General features: G+C 38.9%; 1 protein-coding gene across 1 annotated transcript in view; it reads right to left on the bottom strand.

Moving 5' to 3' along the window:
• CCDC6 (coiled-coil domain containing 6) overlaps positions 1-511 on the bottom strand; it is a 106,583-nt gene extending 106,072 nt beyond the window's left edge. Inside the window, exon 1 of the mRNA XM_069461225.1 lies at positions 74-511. Coding sequence (XP_069317326.1) covers positions 74-376 — 303 coding nt within the window. The 5' untranslated portion in view covers positions 377-511. The remainder of the gene's footprint in view (positions 1-73) is intronic.
• Positions 512-16,578: the final 16,067 nt, after the last annotated feature.

Below are 16,578 nucleotides of genomic sequence, written 5' to 3'. Positions count from 1 at the left end.
CTGGATCCGGATGCTACCCCTCCCCGGGGCAGGCGGAGGTCGGCGCTGCGGCGCGCCCCCGGGGGGCACTCACGATGGTCACGCTGGCTTTGCGCAGGTCGCGGTTCTCCTCCTGCAGCGCCTTGCACTTGAGTTTGTAGGTTTCCAGCTCGATCTTCAGCACCTTGTTCTCCTGCTGCAGCGAGGCCAGGCGGTTGGTGAGCTCCTCCAGGCGGAACGGCGAGATGACAATGCCCCCCGACTTCCCACCGCCGCCGCCTCCTCCGCCGCCACCGCCGCCGCCCGAGGTCGACGAGCAGGACGACTGCATGGCGGCCGAGCTGCTGCTGTTGCCCCCCGCTCCGTCCGTGTCGCTCTCGCTGGCGCTGTCCGCCATGGCCGCGGCGGGCTGGGGAAAGGAGGAGGAGGAGGAGCAGGGAGGCGGCGGCGGCGAAGGCTGGGCTGCGAATGAGTGGGCGCCGGGTGAGCACAGGGGAGCGCCGAGCTGGGCGCCTGGCACCAGGGCGCAGACTCGGATCGGCGGCGAGAGAAAGAGAGGGAGCTTCCCGCTGCCAAGGGACCTCCTCTGCCAGAGAACAGAGACCCCGCCCGGGCTCGGGCAGTATTGCACCGGGGCTCGCTCCAGCCGGGCCTGGCGCGCTCGGTAGGCCGCCGTGCAAAGCTGGCCGAAAGCTCCGGGACCCGCCCGCCGCCGCCTCGCGACCGCTGGCGGGCTGGGAACGCGCGGGCACGGCGGGTGCGGGAAAGCCAGGCCTGCCTGCGCACCACCAGCTCGCCGGCCGCACGTGTTCCGAGGGAGGGCCTCCGAGCCCCCTGACCTAAGCCCACGGCCGCCCAACCCCTTCCGGGCTCGCGCACGCTCCGGAGAAAAGGAAACCCAGTGCCCCACCGGTCTCGCAGGTGCTGGGGACACGTGGAAAGGTCAGCCTGGCTCCGGCATCCAGCCCCGGCCGTGTAGTGGCCCCATCTTCTGCCGACTATGTGTGCGCGTGTCTCCCTCTGTCTGTTTCACACATACACGCAGTTTTATCTTAGTGAGGAAAGTGCTTTTGACTGGGAAGGTTTGGATAGAACTAAGAGAACAGAAAGTTCCCCTGCAAAGGGCTGAGTCGGGTGAAACAACAGCAGCCACAGGTTAACCTTGTTAAGAAAGAATTTGCAGGAGAGACACACCGCCCTCTAATCATCTCATAAACCACACTGCGCTCTATTGTTTAAACAAGGTGCAACTTTTTTCTCTTTTTCTCTTTGCATCTTGCAAACATTTCCAGCACATACCACGCAATACAAGACAATAACGTTTGTCTAATCAAAAAAATAAGAGAACACGTTTTGTAGAAGGACTGAAATACATTTCCAAGTGCCAATTTTCTGAGGTAGCTGCAGACATAGTATTACGCTATACAAATAGTCATGATTAAGTAGGAATACAACATAACGATCCCACCTTTCTTTGCTATCCTCTTGCTCACTCCTAGAAAATTTTAGTATGTAAAAATAAAGCAGATTAATTACTCTAATGTGGTCTAATTCAGCTTTCTAGCTTTGAAGCATAAGAAATTTAAAATTAAATGCTTTTATTCACCCTCCCTTCTCCCAAAGAAAGGCTTGCAGGAAATTGGCCCAGCAGGTGAGATGATTCTAAACACTTTGCCCTGTTGACACAAAACAGCTTTCACTTATGTATAAAATTTGGAAAGTGAAACTGACCAGACTAGTTTTACTATCCAAGCTTAGTCAACGGAAGAACAAATACATGGAAACAGAAAATACAAAAAAAGTGTAAAAAGTTTTCTATTGCTTTGAACTTCACTAAAGAGATGGCTTTAGTGATTCTTATTACCACTTCCTAGTTATCTTTAAACCTAAAATTGATCTAATGATTAAACTGTTATTCAATGGCTCATGGAAACTGGTACTTCTGAATAAACTCTAAAACGCCAGTGGTTCCAAATGACATCATCTTTTACCAAGATGACTACTTCTAGCAAACAGCTGGGAAATGCCAACTGCAACTAAACTTCAAATTTCTCTTAGGTATTTTTTTAGTTTAGTGCTAGGAAGGCTTTTGAACTCAGTCACTGTTAGTGTCACAGGCAAAAAAAGTGTTTGGCTTTGCTGTTCAGAAACAAATAGCCAATCTTAATAATTCTGTTATAAGTGATCCAGTTTAATTTTCACGGAAACTTATTTCTCTGACTTTTCAGGGTCTGGTCCATGAGACAATCATCTCCTAAAGTTGGAAATGGCTTCTGGAAAACTCAATTGATGGGTGAAATGGAAGAGGAAAGCTTGCAGGGTGTAGCACCATAGGGGGAAACTCAGATCTAATGCATTCTTTCCACTTTATTCAGTACTGTGATAGAATCTTCAGAGTGGGTCTGGCTTCCATACCTCACAAGTTTCTATTGTTCCCTATCCCATAAGCCTTCCACTTTTAGAGCTTATTGCAACAGGAACATTCCTTCCAGGCAGGGCAGGGGGCAAATTAACTCTCTCTTAGCTTCACCACTAAACTAAACTGCCTAGGAAATGCAGCCTGACTGCTTCAAGTCAGCAGAGGGGTGGAGTTTGAAGCGCCTGGCTTTCTTAAAGGGCCCACGTCATGGTAAGCTTAAGAACGTATTGGTCTTCAATAGGATTTGGAGGAAATCTGCATTTTGACATGGTCCTTGTAGGCAGTAATCGTGTTTAGAAGACTTCAGGGGGACAGCCATCTTCTAAAGCTTCCCTGCTGACACAGATGGGAATAAACTGGAGAATATTTTTTCACTGTGGTTTTTATTGTTATTGCAAAGCAGAAGCGTGTCTAATTTTCTACTTCTTGTAAAAGTGATTTCCCTCATAAACAGATCATTTATCACAACACGGGTTCAGTAATAGCATTACAATGGAAACACCAGTTACAAAACCAATAATATCATTATAAAACTCCTTCTCAGCTTTCTAGGGGAAATGAATCAGAAGAATAAATGGTAGCATGTGCTGCCTGAAGGAAGACGGGACAAATTTAGATAATCACCTCCATTGAAATAATGAAATTTAGCTTTGTCCTAAATTTAAGCTACAAAAATATATGAACAAAGGAAAAGAATACCTTGTAGTCTAACTGCAAAGCACAACACCAAAATCTTTCTTTGTCTAATGCCATTTTTGCAGCTAATTTACTCTATGGCCTTGGAGCCTTAGTGTTTTCAATAGTAAAATAAAAATAATTGCATAAATCATAGGGAAATTTTGTTGTTTAATTTTTTCTTTTTTTTTTTTTTCAAGACAAGGTCTTACTCTATCGCCCCAGGTAGTGTAGTGGCATCATCATAGCTCACTGTAACCTCAAACTCCTGGGCTCAAGCAACCTCCTGCCTTAGCCTCCTGAGTAGCTGGGACTATAGCGGTGTACCAGCACACCCAGCTCATTTTTTCTATTTTTGGTAGAGGTGGGGGGTCTCAGTTTTGCTCAGGGTGGTCCCGAACTCCTGACCTCAAGCAATCCTCCCACCTCAGCCTCTCAGAGTGCTAGGATTACAGGCATGAGCTACTGAGCTGGCCTTTGTTGTTTAATTTTTTTTTTTTTATTTCAGCTTATTATGTGGGGTATAAAAGTTCAGGTTACATACATTGCCCATGTACCGCCTATCCCCCCAAGTCAGAGCTCCAGGCGTGTCCATTCCCCAGACAGTGCGCATTACACTCATCATGTAGGTATACACCCATCCCCTCCTCGCACCCCCCCTCCCCGAGTCAGCACCTTCAAGCGTGACCATTCCCCAGATGGTGCACAATGCACTCATCATGTAGGCATACACCCATCCCCTCCCCCCAACCCCCACCTCAGTCTGATATCCGATTGGTATCATTCCCAGATGTGAATTTAGGTGATGATCAGGGAAACCAATTTTCTGGTGAGTACATGTGATGCTTGTTTTTCCATTCTTGGGATACTTCACTTAATATAATGGGTTCCAACTCTAAGCATTATGGAGATACCTTAAACAGATTCAAATAGACCTACCATTTGATCCAGCAATCCCATTATTGGGCATCTACCCAAAGGAACATAAGTCATTCTATGACAAAGACACCTGTACCCGAATGTTTATAGCAGCACAATTCACAATCGCAAAGATGTGGAAACAACCCAAATGCCCATCAATTCATGATTGGATTAGTAAATTGTGGTATATGTATACCATGGAGTATTACTCAGCTATAAGAAATAACAGTGTTGTTTAATTTTTAATGGCCATAAATAAATTGCCATACATAACCAATTACATTATATGTCAGACCCCAGTGATTTTATTCAAATACTGAATGGATTTTAGTGGTTGCAGGACCCACCTTTACAGTTTTGAAAAGAATTGAAGTGAGCCAAGTATGAGTGGCTATCACAGAGCACCAGAATTTGGATAAAATCATAAAAGAATGTATGCCTGTACAGCTAGCATTTCTTGAAACATAGTAGATAGTGAATTTATTTAAATACACCTTTGGTTTAGAGGCTATGTCTAGTCCCTAGGTCTAGCAATAGGTTTGTGGACTTTGGCAATACTGACACTTGAGACTGAATCATTTTTTGTTGTGGAAAGCTATCCTGTGCATTATAGGACGTTTAGCAGAATTTCTAGCCTCTACCCAGTGGATGCCACTAGCGTGCCAACAAAAATGTCTCCAGGCATTGCCAAATGTCCACTGGGGGCCAAAATTCCACACACACCTCCCCCGCCCCAGGAGCACTGATCTACAATTACTTTCACAGAGTACAGGCAGCCCCATATGGGAGTGGCTTTTCTGACAACACATCGATTACCTACCACTGAGTCATCAAGTGAATTTCCCTCTCACTTCATATTCCCAATGTTAACTAGCCAAGAGAACCTAGACCCAAACAACCACATTCACACTTCCTACTATTGCTATCTTCAGCCTCTATTTCTTTAACATGCTTTTTCAATATTATACATTTATTAACATTATATAAGCCTTTCACATGCAACATCCCACCCCGGAAAGAGATCATAACTATAAGATTAATTACATATTTCATCTCTGTCCTGTTTCTGTTCACTTATTATTGGTTCACAGGCATCAAAACCATTTACACAGATGAGAGCCTAATAAAATAAGTCACCAGCTAAAGTAAATGAGATAAGAAGTAATAATTTCAGCAAAAAATGAGACATATGACTTATGTGTCTAGAGATTTGGCAACCTGTAAGACCTAAAACTTGCCCTGATGCAGAACATCTAGAATCGCTGACCAGGAAATGGTTTTTAAATCCTACTGAGTACACAGCAGAGCTCAAAAGAAAGTAAAGAGAAATCCCAGGCTCTGGTAGCAAAGAGGACAATGACATAACCCAAATGTCCACCTACAATATAAACTCCCTTATATTTGTGCAATGGAATGATAAACAGCAATGAGAATGAGCAAACTACAACTACACGAAGCAACATGAGTGAACGTCACAAACATAATGATAAGCAAAGGAAGCCAGACACAAAAGAGTATGTGCTGTATGATTACATTTATATCTAGTTCAAAAACAGGCAAAATTAATCTATGGAGTTAGAATCAGAATAATGATTCTTCCTAGGAAAGGGTAGTTGCTGGATGGATACTGAGAGATTTCTAGTAATGTTTTTAATCCAGGTGCTTATTACACAGATATGTTCATTTATATAAAGGTGTTGAGCTACGTACTTATGATTGTTGTACCTTTCTGTATGTACATTATACTTCAATAAAATGTATGAATCAAAAAAGGGGAAGGAGGGGGGACTGAAATCCAGAGTAGCAAGCCTGGCCACTGAAACCTGGGCAGCAGCACTGTGGGGCTTGTTAACCGTGGAGTTTAATACCCATGAAGAACAGGACATTGAGGCCTTGGGACCATACAAGTCAGGAAGATGTAACTAAGAACCATGGAAAAGCAGTACCACATTGAAAGGACAAACTAGGGGGAAAAGTCTTCCTACCAGCAAACAGGCAACAAGGAAGCTTGTTTGCCTTAGACTTGATTCAGAGTTTTGATTGTTTTTATAAAATTCTCTTTGGAAAATTTATAACCTAACCTAAGCTTCATGGAGTTAGAGGGTTCATATATATACTTCATACTACCTCCATGGTGCAGAAATCTCTAAGATGACATACCATCCTGAAAGTTGACCTGGAGTGGAAACTCTTTGGGTAATGGAAATGTTCCATATCTTCACTGTGGTGATGGTGACACAAATGTACACATTTGTGAAATCTCTTCAAACATATTCTAAAAGGGTGAATTCTTGCATTGAATTGCATTCTATGTAAAACTAAAAAAATAAACTGACTTAAAAAAAAATAGTTGCTGCTGGAATGGTAATATCCTTGGGGCACCCAGCAGAAGCAAGTACAAATTCACTCTGGAAGGACACAGTCTCAAAATGAAGACAAAATTGTAATAAAAAATTATAAAATACAGAGAACTAATCCATTTTGATTAAAAATTGACAGACAGTAAAGAGTAGAATGATATCTCCACAATTTAAGTTCATACAAATGTTGGATGGAGTTAGACTGGATAAGATTAAGTATGTTAAAAAAAGAAATTAGAGCTATAAAAGAAGGAATAGAAGGCATAGAAAAGAAAAACACAGAATTACGACCAGAACAATCAGAATAACAAATGAACTAAATAGAACATCTAGAAGTTAAAAATATAATATGTTAAAACCTACTACCCAAAGATCAGGATCACACCTGTAGTCAAAATAGCTAGCTTTATTTAGTTACCTGTAGCAAAAGAGAATACATAGCGGAGGAATTGTGGGATGGGGTTATTATAGGATTTGCACTTGAATTGGATGATTCTAAGCAGAAGTTAAGAAAGCAGGGTTCAGTTCTGGATCAGATGTTGTCAAGAAGTGGAGGAAATTTGATGACTGAGTATCTTGATAAGTTTTATGTAAGAAGCAGGAGTATTAAAGGAGAGCTAGAGTTATTAGCAAAAGAGCAGTGGTCACTCATGTCAGTCAAGAGTGGCATGTTTAGTCATTTTTGTCACTCAAGACACATTTATTTAAAAAAGACACATTTATAAGTGATGGGACAAGCCATTTAGTCCATCCATAAAGAATTGAGGGTCCTAAGAATGTCAGTGCAGTCTTTTTTACGTTATTAACTAAAGAAAAATGGGTGCCCTTTACAGATTTTTAAAGATTAGAAAACAAAAAGAAGTCAGAAGGAGCCGAATTAGGACTGTAAGGTGGATTACTAATGATTTCCCATCAAAAGTCTTGCAAAATTGTCCTTATTTGATCAGACGCATGAGTAGGAGCATTGCTATGGTAGAGATGGACTCCCTGGTGCAGCTTTCCTGGGTGTCTTTCTGCTAAAACTTTGGCTAACTTTCCCAAACACTCTCCTAATAAGCAGATGTTATCATTCTTTGGCCATTCAGAAAGTCAACAAGCAAAATGCCTTGAGTTTCCCAAAAAACTCTTGCCAGGACCTTTGCTCTTGACCAATATGCTTTTGCTTTGACTGGACCACTTCTACTTGGTAGCCATTGCTGTGATTGTGGTTTGGCTTCAAGGATCAAACTGGTAAAGCCATGTTTCATCTCCTCTTAGAATTCTTTTTTTTTTTTTTTTTTTTGAGACAGAGTCTCACTCTGTTGCCCAGGCTAGAGTGAGTGCCGTGGCGTCAGCCTAGCTCACAGCAACCTCAAACTCCTGAGCTCAAGCGATCCTCCTGTCTCAGCCTCCCGAGTAGCTGGGACTACAGGCATGCGCCACCATGCCCGGCTAATTTTTTCTATATATATTTTTAGCTGTCCATATAATTTCTTTCTATTTTTAGTAGAGGTGGGGTCTCGCTCTTGCTCAGGCTGGTCTCGAACTCCTGAGCTCAAACGATCCGCCCACCTCGGCCTCCCAGAGTGCTAGGATTACAGGCGTGAGCCACCGCGCCCGGCCCCTCTTAGAATTCTTTGAAGAAATGCTTCAGGATCTTGATCCCACTTGCTTAAAATGTCCTGACAAGAGCTTTGCTCTTGTCTACAGCTTATCTGGGTACAATGGTTTTGGCACCTATCGAATGGAAAGTTTGCACAGCTTAATTTTTCAGTCATAATTGTGTAAGCTGAACCAGTTGCGACCTCTACAGTGTTGGCTATTGTTTCTGCTGTTAATCATTAGCCCTCTTCAAGTAGGGCACAAACAAGATTAATTTTTTCCTCACAAATTGATGTGGATGGTCTGCCACTGCAGGCTTCATTTTCAAGGTCATCTTGTCCCTCCTTAAAACAAGTTCTCCATTTATAAACTGCTCATATCTTTGGGGCATTATCCCCATAAACTTTTCTTAAAGAATCAATGATTTCATCATTCTTCCATCTAAGCTTCACCATAAATGTGATGTCTGTTCTTCCTTCAATTTTAGCAGAATTCATGTTGGCTTTGATAGGGGCTCTTTTCAAACTGATGTCTCATTCTTTTTAAGTGATGCAAACTAGATCCTGTTCAGACATGTTATAACAGATTAGTACATGTTTATTTTGGTGCAAAAACACTCTCTGAATTCGTGTATAGTTTTTTCATAATATGCATTTTCCATTAACTTTTTGAAGACCCCTTATACTTTATTACTAACAGCATCCAGCTAAAAGAATTTGTAAATGATTTTCTAGAAGGAAGAACAAAGACACAAGAAAGAACCATGAGCAAAGAAACATGGAACGAAATGGCAAAATTTAAACAGACACAATATATAAATATAAAATAATAATGATGAATAACAGAGTTTTAAAACAATTATAATAATAACTACTATTTTAGGGAGAACTAAAATACTGTAAAACAACAACAAATGGTGAGGGGGGATTAGAGTTAAGGCATTCTAAAGACATTGTTATGTTCAAATAGAAAGTAGAGAAAATGATTGATTTCTGTTTTTGTTGAGCAGTATATGGTAAATTTTAAAGTAAATGAATAAAGGAACAGAAATGAAATTTTTAACTTCCAAATCAGTTGAGGGGAATAAAACAGAACAGCAAATACTTGCTCAATCCAATAGATTAAAAAAAAAAAAAAAAAAGGAGAAAAGAGCAGAGAAAAGAGAACATTTATAGAAACTTATGCAAATATATCAGGAAACATAATAAATGTAATTGAACCTACCTATTAAATCACAGAGATGATCACACTGGGAAAAAAACAGCCATTTTTTTTTTTTACAAGACTTAGAAGACGCTAAAACTAAGAACTTAGTAAATTTGAAAGTAAAAGAACACACAAAAATCATGTAAATGTCTACCTTTTACTGGAGAAGCCATATTAAAATAAGCCTCTCAAAGAAATCAAAAACACTATTATACAAAAGGACGTAGACACATAATAATTAAAGCAACAAATAACCAGGAAAATGCAAAGATTCTAAATTTTTATACACCTGATAATGTAGCCTCAAATATATATATTAAAAATTAACAGAATTATAAGGATAAATGGACAAATCTACAATCATTGCAAGTGATTGTAGCACATCTCTCTGTTAAAAATTAAGCAAATGAAAATTTTTAAAGGATGTGGAATATTTGAACACAATTAACAAGATTGATCTAATGGACATATAAAGACCCTGCACCCAGTGATTATAGAACAAGTATCCTAGTCAGGCACACAATAAGCCAAAATTGACAATGAACTAGGCTACAAAACGGGTCCCAACAAATAATGCTTCATATTTATTACATCCTTACCCTGTGCCAGGCATTGGCAACATGCTTTAGTGCTTTAGGCATATTATATTATAATACATATAATTATATATAGTTATATATCATATTTTATATTAAACATATATTGTTTAATCCTCACAGCAACCCTACTCAGGTAGGTACTATTGTTATCCTCATTTTAAAGATTAGAAAACACAAGCTAGAAGGAATTAAGAAAATTGCCCGAGCTCATCAACTGATAAATTGGAAGACGGGATTCACACTAGCATAATCTATAGAGCTGCACTTTTCTTTTTCAGAGAGAAAATTTTAAAGAGATACACACAAGTATGACTTCTTAATACCCTGAATTAATAAGTTTTGCCATTTGGTCATATTTCCTAGAGTCTTTTCCTTTTTTCTAAAAGAAACAGAGCACTTAACAGTTAAGTCCCCTTTGAGAAACACTCACAGTTTGATTCCTAAGCCCTTCTCTCTATGATAGATATATATCCTTCCAGTTTACATTTTACACGTTTGTAATGACCGCTACTTGCCAAACCGTATGATATTGTTTTGGTGAGTATGTGTTGATAAGTGTACACATGTGCGTGGGCATCAATTTTAATAGTTATATGGAGAAGATAGGGAAAAGCATTTTGAATAGGAAAAAATAGCTTATGATACAAACCGAAAGACGGTGAGAAATTTAGTAAACCCAGAGCATAAGCTATATGAAAGCAAGTGACTACAGACATAAATCGAGACTAGATTTGAAGCTTTTTTTAATGCTGCAGTAAGAAGTTTGGATTTTATCCTTTAGGAAATAAATCAGAAGCTATAATTTTTCTTTCTAAGGAAGGAAGTGGTATGTTCAGATACTTTTACGTAAAATAGAGACATCATGATGTTTCACCCTAAGTAATTTTCCTACATTATCACAGTACAATTATTATCCACAATAAAATCAATAGTAATTTTCTTAATATAATATAATACCCTAATGGTATCAAAAATTTCCCAGTTGTCTCCAGCATGTCTTTTGCTGCTGCTCTGTTCAAATCAAGATCTAATCAAAGACCACACATTGCATTGCATTTGGCTGTTTTGTCTCTTCAGTCTCTTTTATTTTAATAATGCCCTCCTATCAGTTTTTTTTTCATGTCATTAAAATACTGAAGACACTTATAGAACTAGAACACACCACTTCTAGATTTCCCCAATTTTTCTTTTTGATATTGTTTTAACTTTTTCCTCTGACTTTTGTATTTCCTACAAAACAGAATTTAGGTCTAAAGCTTGTTTAGATTCAGGTTAAACATTTTTAGTAAGAATACTTCACAGGTGATGGTGTGCGCTTCACATTGCAACCATCAGGAAGCACATGATGCCTGGTTGTTGACTAAAAATGGATGCTAAGGTTAATCACTAAGTTAAACATTGCAGGTCTCACCATCACAATGTTGTGGTTTACTTTTATCTCCCAGCAAGTAATCTGTGGGGTGGTATCTTGGCATTGGATACATTGTCATCCTGTCCCTTATCATCATTTGACCTAAAGGCTTTAGCATCCCTGGATGATCCTACTTTCAATCACGAATTTCTTTAAGTGTTACAAAATGGTAATTTTCTAGTTCCGTCACCACTACTTTTTTTTTTTTTTTTTTTGAGATAGAGTCTTGCTCAGTCGCCCCAGCTAGAGTGCAGTGATTTCATCATAGCTCAGTGCAACCTCAAATTCCTGGGCTCAACAATCCTGAGCCTCCCAAGTAGCTGGGACTACAGGCATGGGCTAGAATGCCTGGCTAATTTTTCTACTTATTGTAGAGATGGAGGTGGGGGTGGGAGGGAATCTGGCTTTTGCTCAGGCTGGTCTCCAACTCCTGGCCTCAAGCAATCCTCCCACCTCAACCTCCCAGACTGTTAGGATTACAGGCGTGAGCCATTGGGCCCAGCCCTGTCACTACTTCTATATGTATTATCTGTCAATTTTTTTTTCTAATTAGCTCAGATTTTTAGTTGCTGTAACATACAAATCCTACTGGAAAATCAGGATAAATGCCTAATTATAGGACACGCACTCCTAACAATCATGCTTTCCTGCCTCTGCGAAGAATCACTATGAAGCTTTCTGATCATAATGCAATTAAATAAAAAATCACTAATAAAAATAACTAAAATAATGTGTATATTTAGAAATTTTAAATAGTTTTGAAATAAATTATGGGTCAGACATGAATTAAACATAAAAATTAATAGGTATTTATAAAATTGATAATCTTAAAACTACTTGTCAAGTATGTAGGATGCTGCTAAAGTAGCATAGTACCAGACAGATAGTCAGATTCACAAAAAAAAAAAAAAAAGGAAAAATACTTACAAGCAATTTTACACCAAGAAATTGAAAAATTTAGACACAATGTACAGGTTTTGTGGAAAAAATAGTTTTCCAAGAATAAATAAAAAACCTGCATATAAACGCTGAATAAATTAAATCAGAAGTTTGAAATGTTCCTTCCCCAAAAGCAGTGTCCACTGAGGTCAAAACGATTTATAAGAGAATGCGAGCAAACAAAGGACAAATAATCCCTGCCTTATACAAACTGTTCCAGAAAATAGAAAACAAGGCAATAACTCACAACTATTTTATGAAGATGATATAAACCTGATACTAAAACCAGACAAGGGCAGTGAAAAAAAAAATTAAAGTCTTTTAAACTACTAGCTCTTCACCAAAATTGTTCTCTCTTTTTTTAGGCACACAACCAGACAATCTCTCTCAACTTCCCTTGCAATCAGATGTGGGCATGTGACAATATTCTCTACAGTGGAATAGAAGTAGAAGTGATGTGTGCCACTGACACATACAGAGCATAAAAAATTCCAATAGCAGTCCTCCATGCTCTTCCTTTATGACTGTCATGGTGATCCCCAGAGCCACCATAGAAGACACAAATTCAAGATGGCATAGCCCCAGACTGGGCCCCTCAAAGACTACATGTAGCAAATAAGAGATTTACATTTCATATAACTAACAAAGGATTAGTATCCAGAGTATACAAAAAAACCTCAAACAACCCACTAAGAAAAAAAAAAGGCTATTGATCAGACAATTCAAGAAAACTATTGGCCAATCAAGAAATACCAAAATGCTCAATCTCACTAGTAATCACTGAAATTCAAAGCAGCACTACAATGAGATACTCTTGCACAGCCTTCAGATTAGCAACAAAATTTATATCTAATAATATCAAGTGTTGGTAAGAACAGAAAGCAACAAGAACTCACTCTTTGATGATAGAAGTGTAAACTAGAGAAAAATTTAGTAATATCTAATGAGGTTGAAAACATATTATTTCTTATAATCCAGCAATTCTGCTCCTTGGTATACAGTCTAGAAAATAATCACACATGTAAGCAATGGGACATTAAAAAGAATCTTTGTAAACTCTTGTCTTTGCACAAAAAGCAAAACATAGGAACAAACATAAATGTTCATTAGCAGGAGAAGGGCTAAAGAAAGTCATACGATATAGCAAGAAAAAGAAATTCTCTAGAGAAATAAGTATCAATGTGAATAATTCTCAAAAACATTATGTTAAAGGAAACAAAACAAGTGGCAGAAGAGTAGTAAAGAAGATATGATTTAAACAAAGTTCAAAAGCATGCAAACCAATCATAAGTACTTACATATGTAATAAATGTATAAAGGCATGCATAATGATAAACACCAAGTTCAGGGCAGTGGTTGCTTCTAGAAAGACAGAAAAGGTCTATGGCCATACCACCCTGAATGCATGATCTCATCTGATCACAGAAACAAAGCAGGGTCAGACCTGGTTAGTACTTGGATAGAAAGGGAGAGAAGATAATAGGGGACTTGAATTGTGTCTGTAATGTTTTATTTCTTCAAAAAAATAAATACATAAAGGATTTGATATAAATGTAACAAAATGTTAAGATTTGACAAGGCTGGATCATCCATGCCCAAGCGTTCAATACTTTTTTGTATGTTTAAAATACAGTTGATCCTCATTATTCATGGAATACATATCTGTGAATTCATCTACTGGCTAAAATTTATTTGTAACTTTCAAATCGATACTCGGCACTTTTGTGATCATTCACAGATCCATGCAAGGTGGTAAAAACTTAAGTAACGCAATATGCACATTCTCAGCTAAATTAGAACATGACCTCTGCTTTCTGGTTTGAGCTCCCATACTGTAAAAGTATCTTTTCACAGTCATTTTAGTGCCATGTTGCTATAGTTTGGATGTTTGTGACCCCAAAGCTCATATTGAAATTTGATCCTCAATGTTGGAAATGAGGCCTAATGGGAGATGTTTGGGTCATGGGGGCAGATCTCTTATGAAAGGCTTGGTGCCATCCTCACAGTAATGAGTGAGTTCTTACTCTATTAGTTACCATGAGAGCTGGTTGTTAAAAGAGCCTGGCACCCTCCCCCTTGCTTCCTTTCTCACTATGTGATCCCTGCACATACTGGTTCCCCTTCACCTTCTACCATGAGTGGAAGCAGCCTGTGCCCCTCACCACATGCATGGGCTGTCACCATGCTTCTAGTACAGCCTACAGAACCATGAGCCAAATAAACCTTTTTTCTTTATAAATCACTCAGCCTCAGATATTCATTGGTAGCAATACTAAATGGACTAAGACATGTGTTTCACAATTTCGTGCTTTTTTTGGTGATTTAACTGTTTAAATGGCCCCCAAGCATAATGCTGAAGTGCCTCCTAGTGTTCCTAAGTACAAGAAGGCTGAGATGTGCCTTATGGAGAAAATACATGTATTAAATAAACTTCCTTCAGGCATGAGTTATAGTTTTGTTGGCCATGAGTTCAATGTGAATGAATCAACAACATATTAATATATTGAATAGGTGTGTTTAAATAGAAACACACATAAAACAAGTATATGTATTGATTGGTTGATGAAAACATTGTGATCAGAAGCTTTCAGGAACCTAACTCTGTATTTCCTCTAGAAGCAATGACTCAGTATTCACTAATTCTGTGTTTGTAGCAACAGTATAGACCTTACCTACCATGAATAACAAGGATCAACTGTATTTAATTAAAAGTATTATAACATGTACTTCCAAGAAAGGTGCAAAGAGTACCCCCCTGATAAATTTGAAAAAATATAAGAAGGAATACAAAGAGGATTCTGGGAAGATGGCAGAGTAGGAAACACTAGGAATCTGTCTCTGCACCTAGTCAGCAATTACACTGGCAGAATCTGTCTGATATAACTATTGTGGAATTCTCTAGTCTATTGAAGGTTTGCAACTACCAAGGGAAGGTCTGGATAGTAAATTGTGGTTAGTTTCAGTTAATTTCAGCTCTTAGCATAATAGCAGGTACTCACCCTCCATGCCAGCGTATGGCAGACATCTGTGTATGTGTTCCTGGAGCAGCTTGTACACAGTTTGCAGGAGCCAGGGTGGCAAAAAGCACCCTGTCCTCCAGATATTGGGGATCTGTGCTCAGATTGCTGATTGCTGCTCCTAATCATAGGAGAACAGAAAAGAGCTATTATTCTTGCATCTCCCCATCTCATTGTCGCAAGCCTCTTTCCCTCCAGCAAAAGTGACTTTCAAGGGACTTAAAGGATCAATGCCCTTTTCTTCCTCCTCATCTTAACTTTTCCTTTTTTCTCCTTTTGTAAGCCAGACATTGAAGACTAGTACATTCAAAAACAACAACATAGATGGGGAAAATTAGAAAGTAGTCACACATGCCCAGGGAAAGATGCAGGCCCAAAAAAGAACTGGGAAGACTTTAAGTTAACACCTCAGGCTGATCCTTGGCACAGAGACAGCCTACAACAAAAAACAATGCCAACAATAAACAAAAACAATAATCCAAACCAGGAAACCCAGGAAGAAGAATCTGATTTCTAGAGTTACCACATTATTTTATTCAAACGTCTAGTTTTCAATTAAAAAATCACAAGACATACAAACAAATAGGAGAGTATGGCTCAAGCAAAGAAAAAATAAACCAACAGAAACTGTTCCTGAAAAGACTTGATGGTGGATCTACTAGACAAAGATTTAAAAACAATCATCTTAAAGATGATCAAAGAACTAAAGGAAAATGTTGCAAAAATCAAGAAAACAAGGTATGAACAAAATGGAAGTATCAATATCAATGAAGAGATATAAAGCCTAAGAAGAAACCAACAAGAAATTCTGGAGCTGAAAAGAATCATCACTGAAGTGAAAAATTCACTAGAGGGATCCAAAGGCATATTTGAGCAGTTGGAAGAAATCAAGAGCAAACTTGAAAATATGGTAGTGGAATGTATAGATCCTGAGGAATAGAAAGAAAAAGATTGAAGAAAAGTGAAGAGAGCTGAAGGGACTTGTGGAACACCATCAAGAAGACCAACATAACACATGTGGGAGTCTCAGAATAATAAGAGACAGAGAAAAGTTTAGGGACAATATTTGAAAAAATAATGGCTGAAAACATCCCATATTTGATGAAAGACATGAATATAAACATCCAAGAATCTCAGCAAACTCCAAGTAAGATGACCCATACTGAGACACATTATAATCAAACTTTTGAAAGGCAAAGAGAGAATCTTCAAAGCAGCAAGAGAGAAGCAACTTGTCACATACAACGAATCCTCAGTAAGATTATCAACATATTTCTCATCAGAAACTTTGGAGGATGGAAGGCAATGGGGCCAATATATTCAAAGTGCTAAAAGAAAAAATAATCAACCAAGAATTTTATGGATGACAAAACTGTTCTTTAGGCTGGGCGTGGAGCTCACACCTGTAATCCTAGCACTCTGGGAGGCTGAGGTAGGAGGATTGCTTGAAGTCAGGAGTTCAAGACCAGCC

Source organism: Eulemur rufifrons, chromosome 28 (assembly GCF_041146395.1).
Source record: "Eulemur rufifrons isolate Redbay chromosome 28, OSU_ERuf_1, whole genome shotgun sequence".
Classification (NCBI taxonomy): domain Eukaryota; kingdom Metazoa; phylum Chordata; class Mammalia; order Primates; family Lemuridae; genus Eulemur; species Eulemur rufifrons.
The sequence above is the reverse complement of the archived record's forward strand: the minus strand, read 5'-3'. Positions and strand labels throughout refer to the sequence as shown.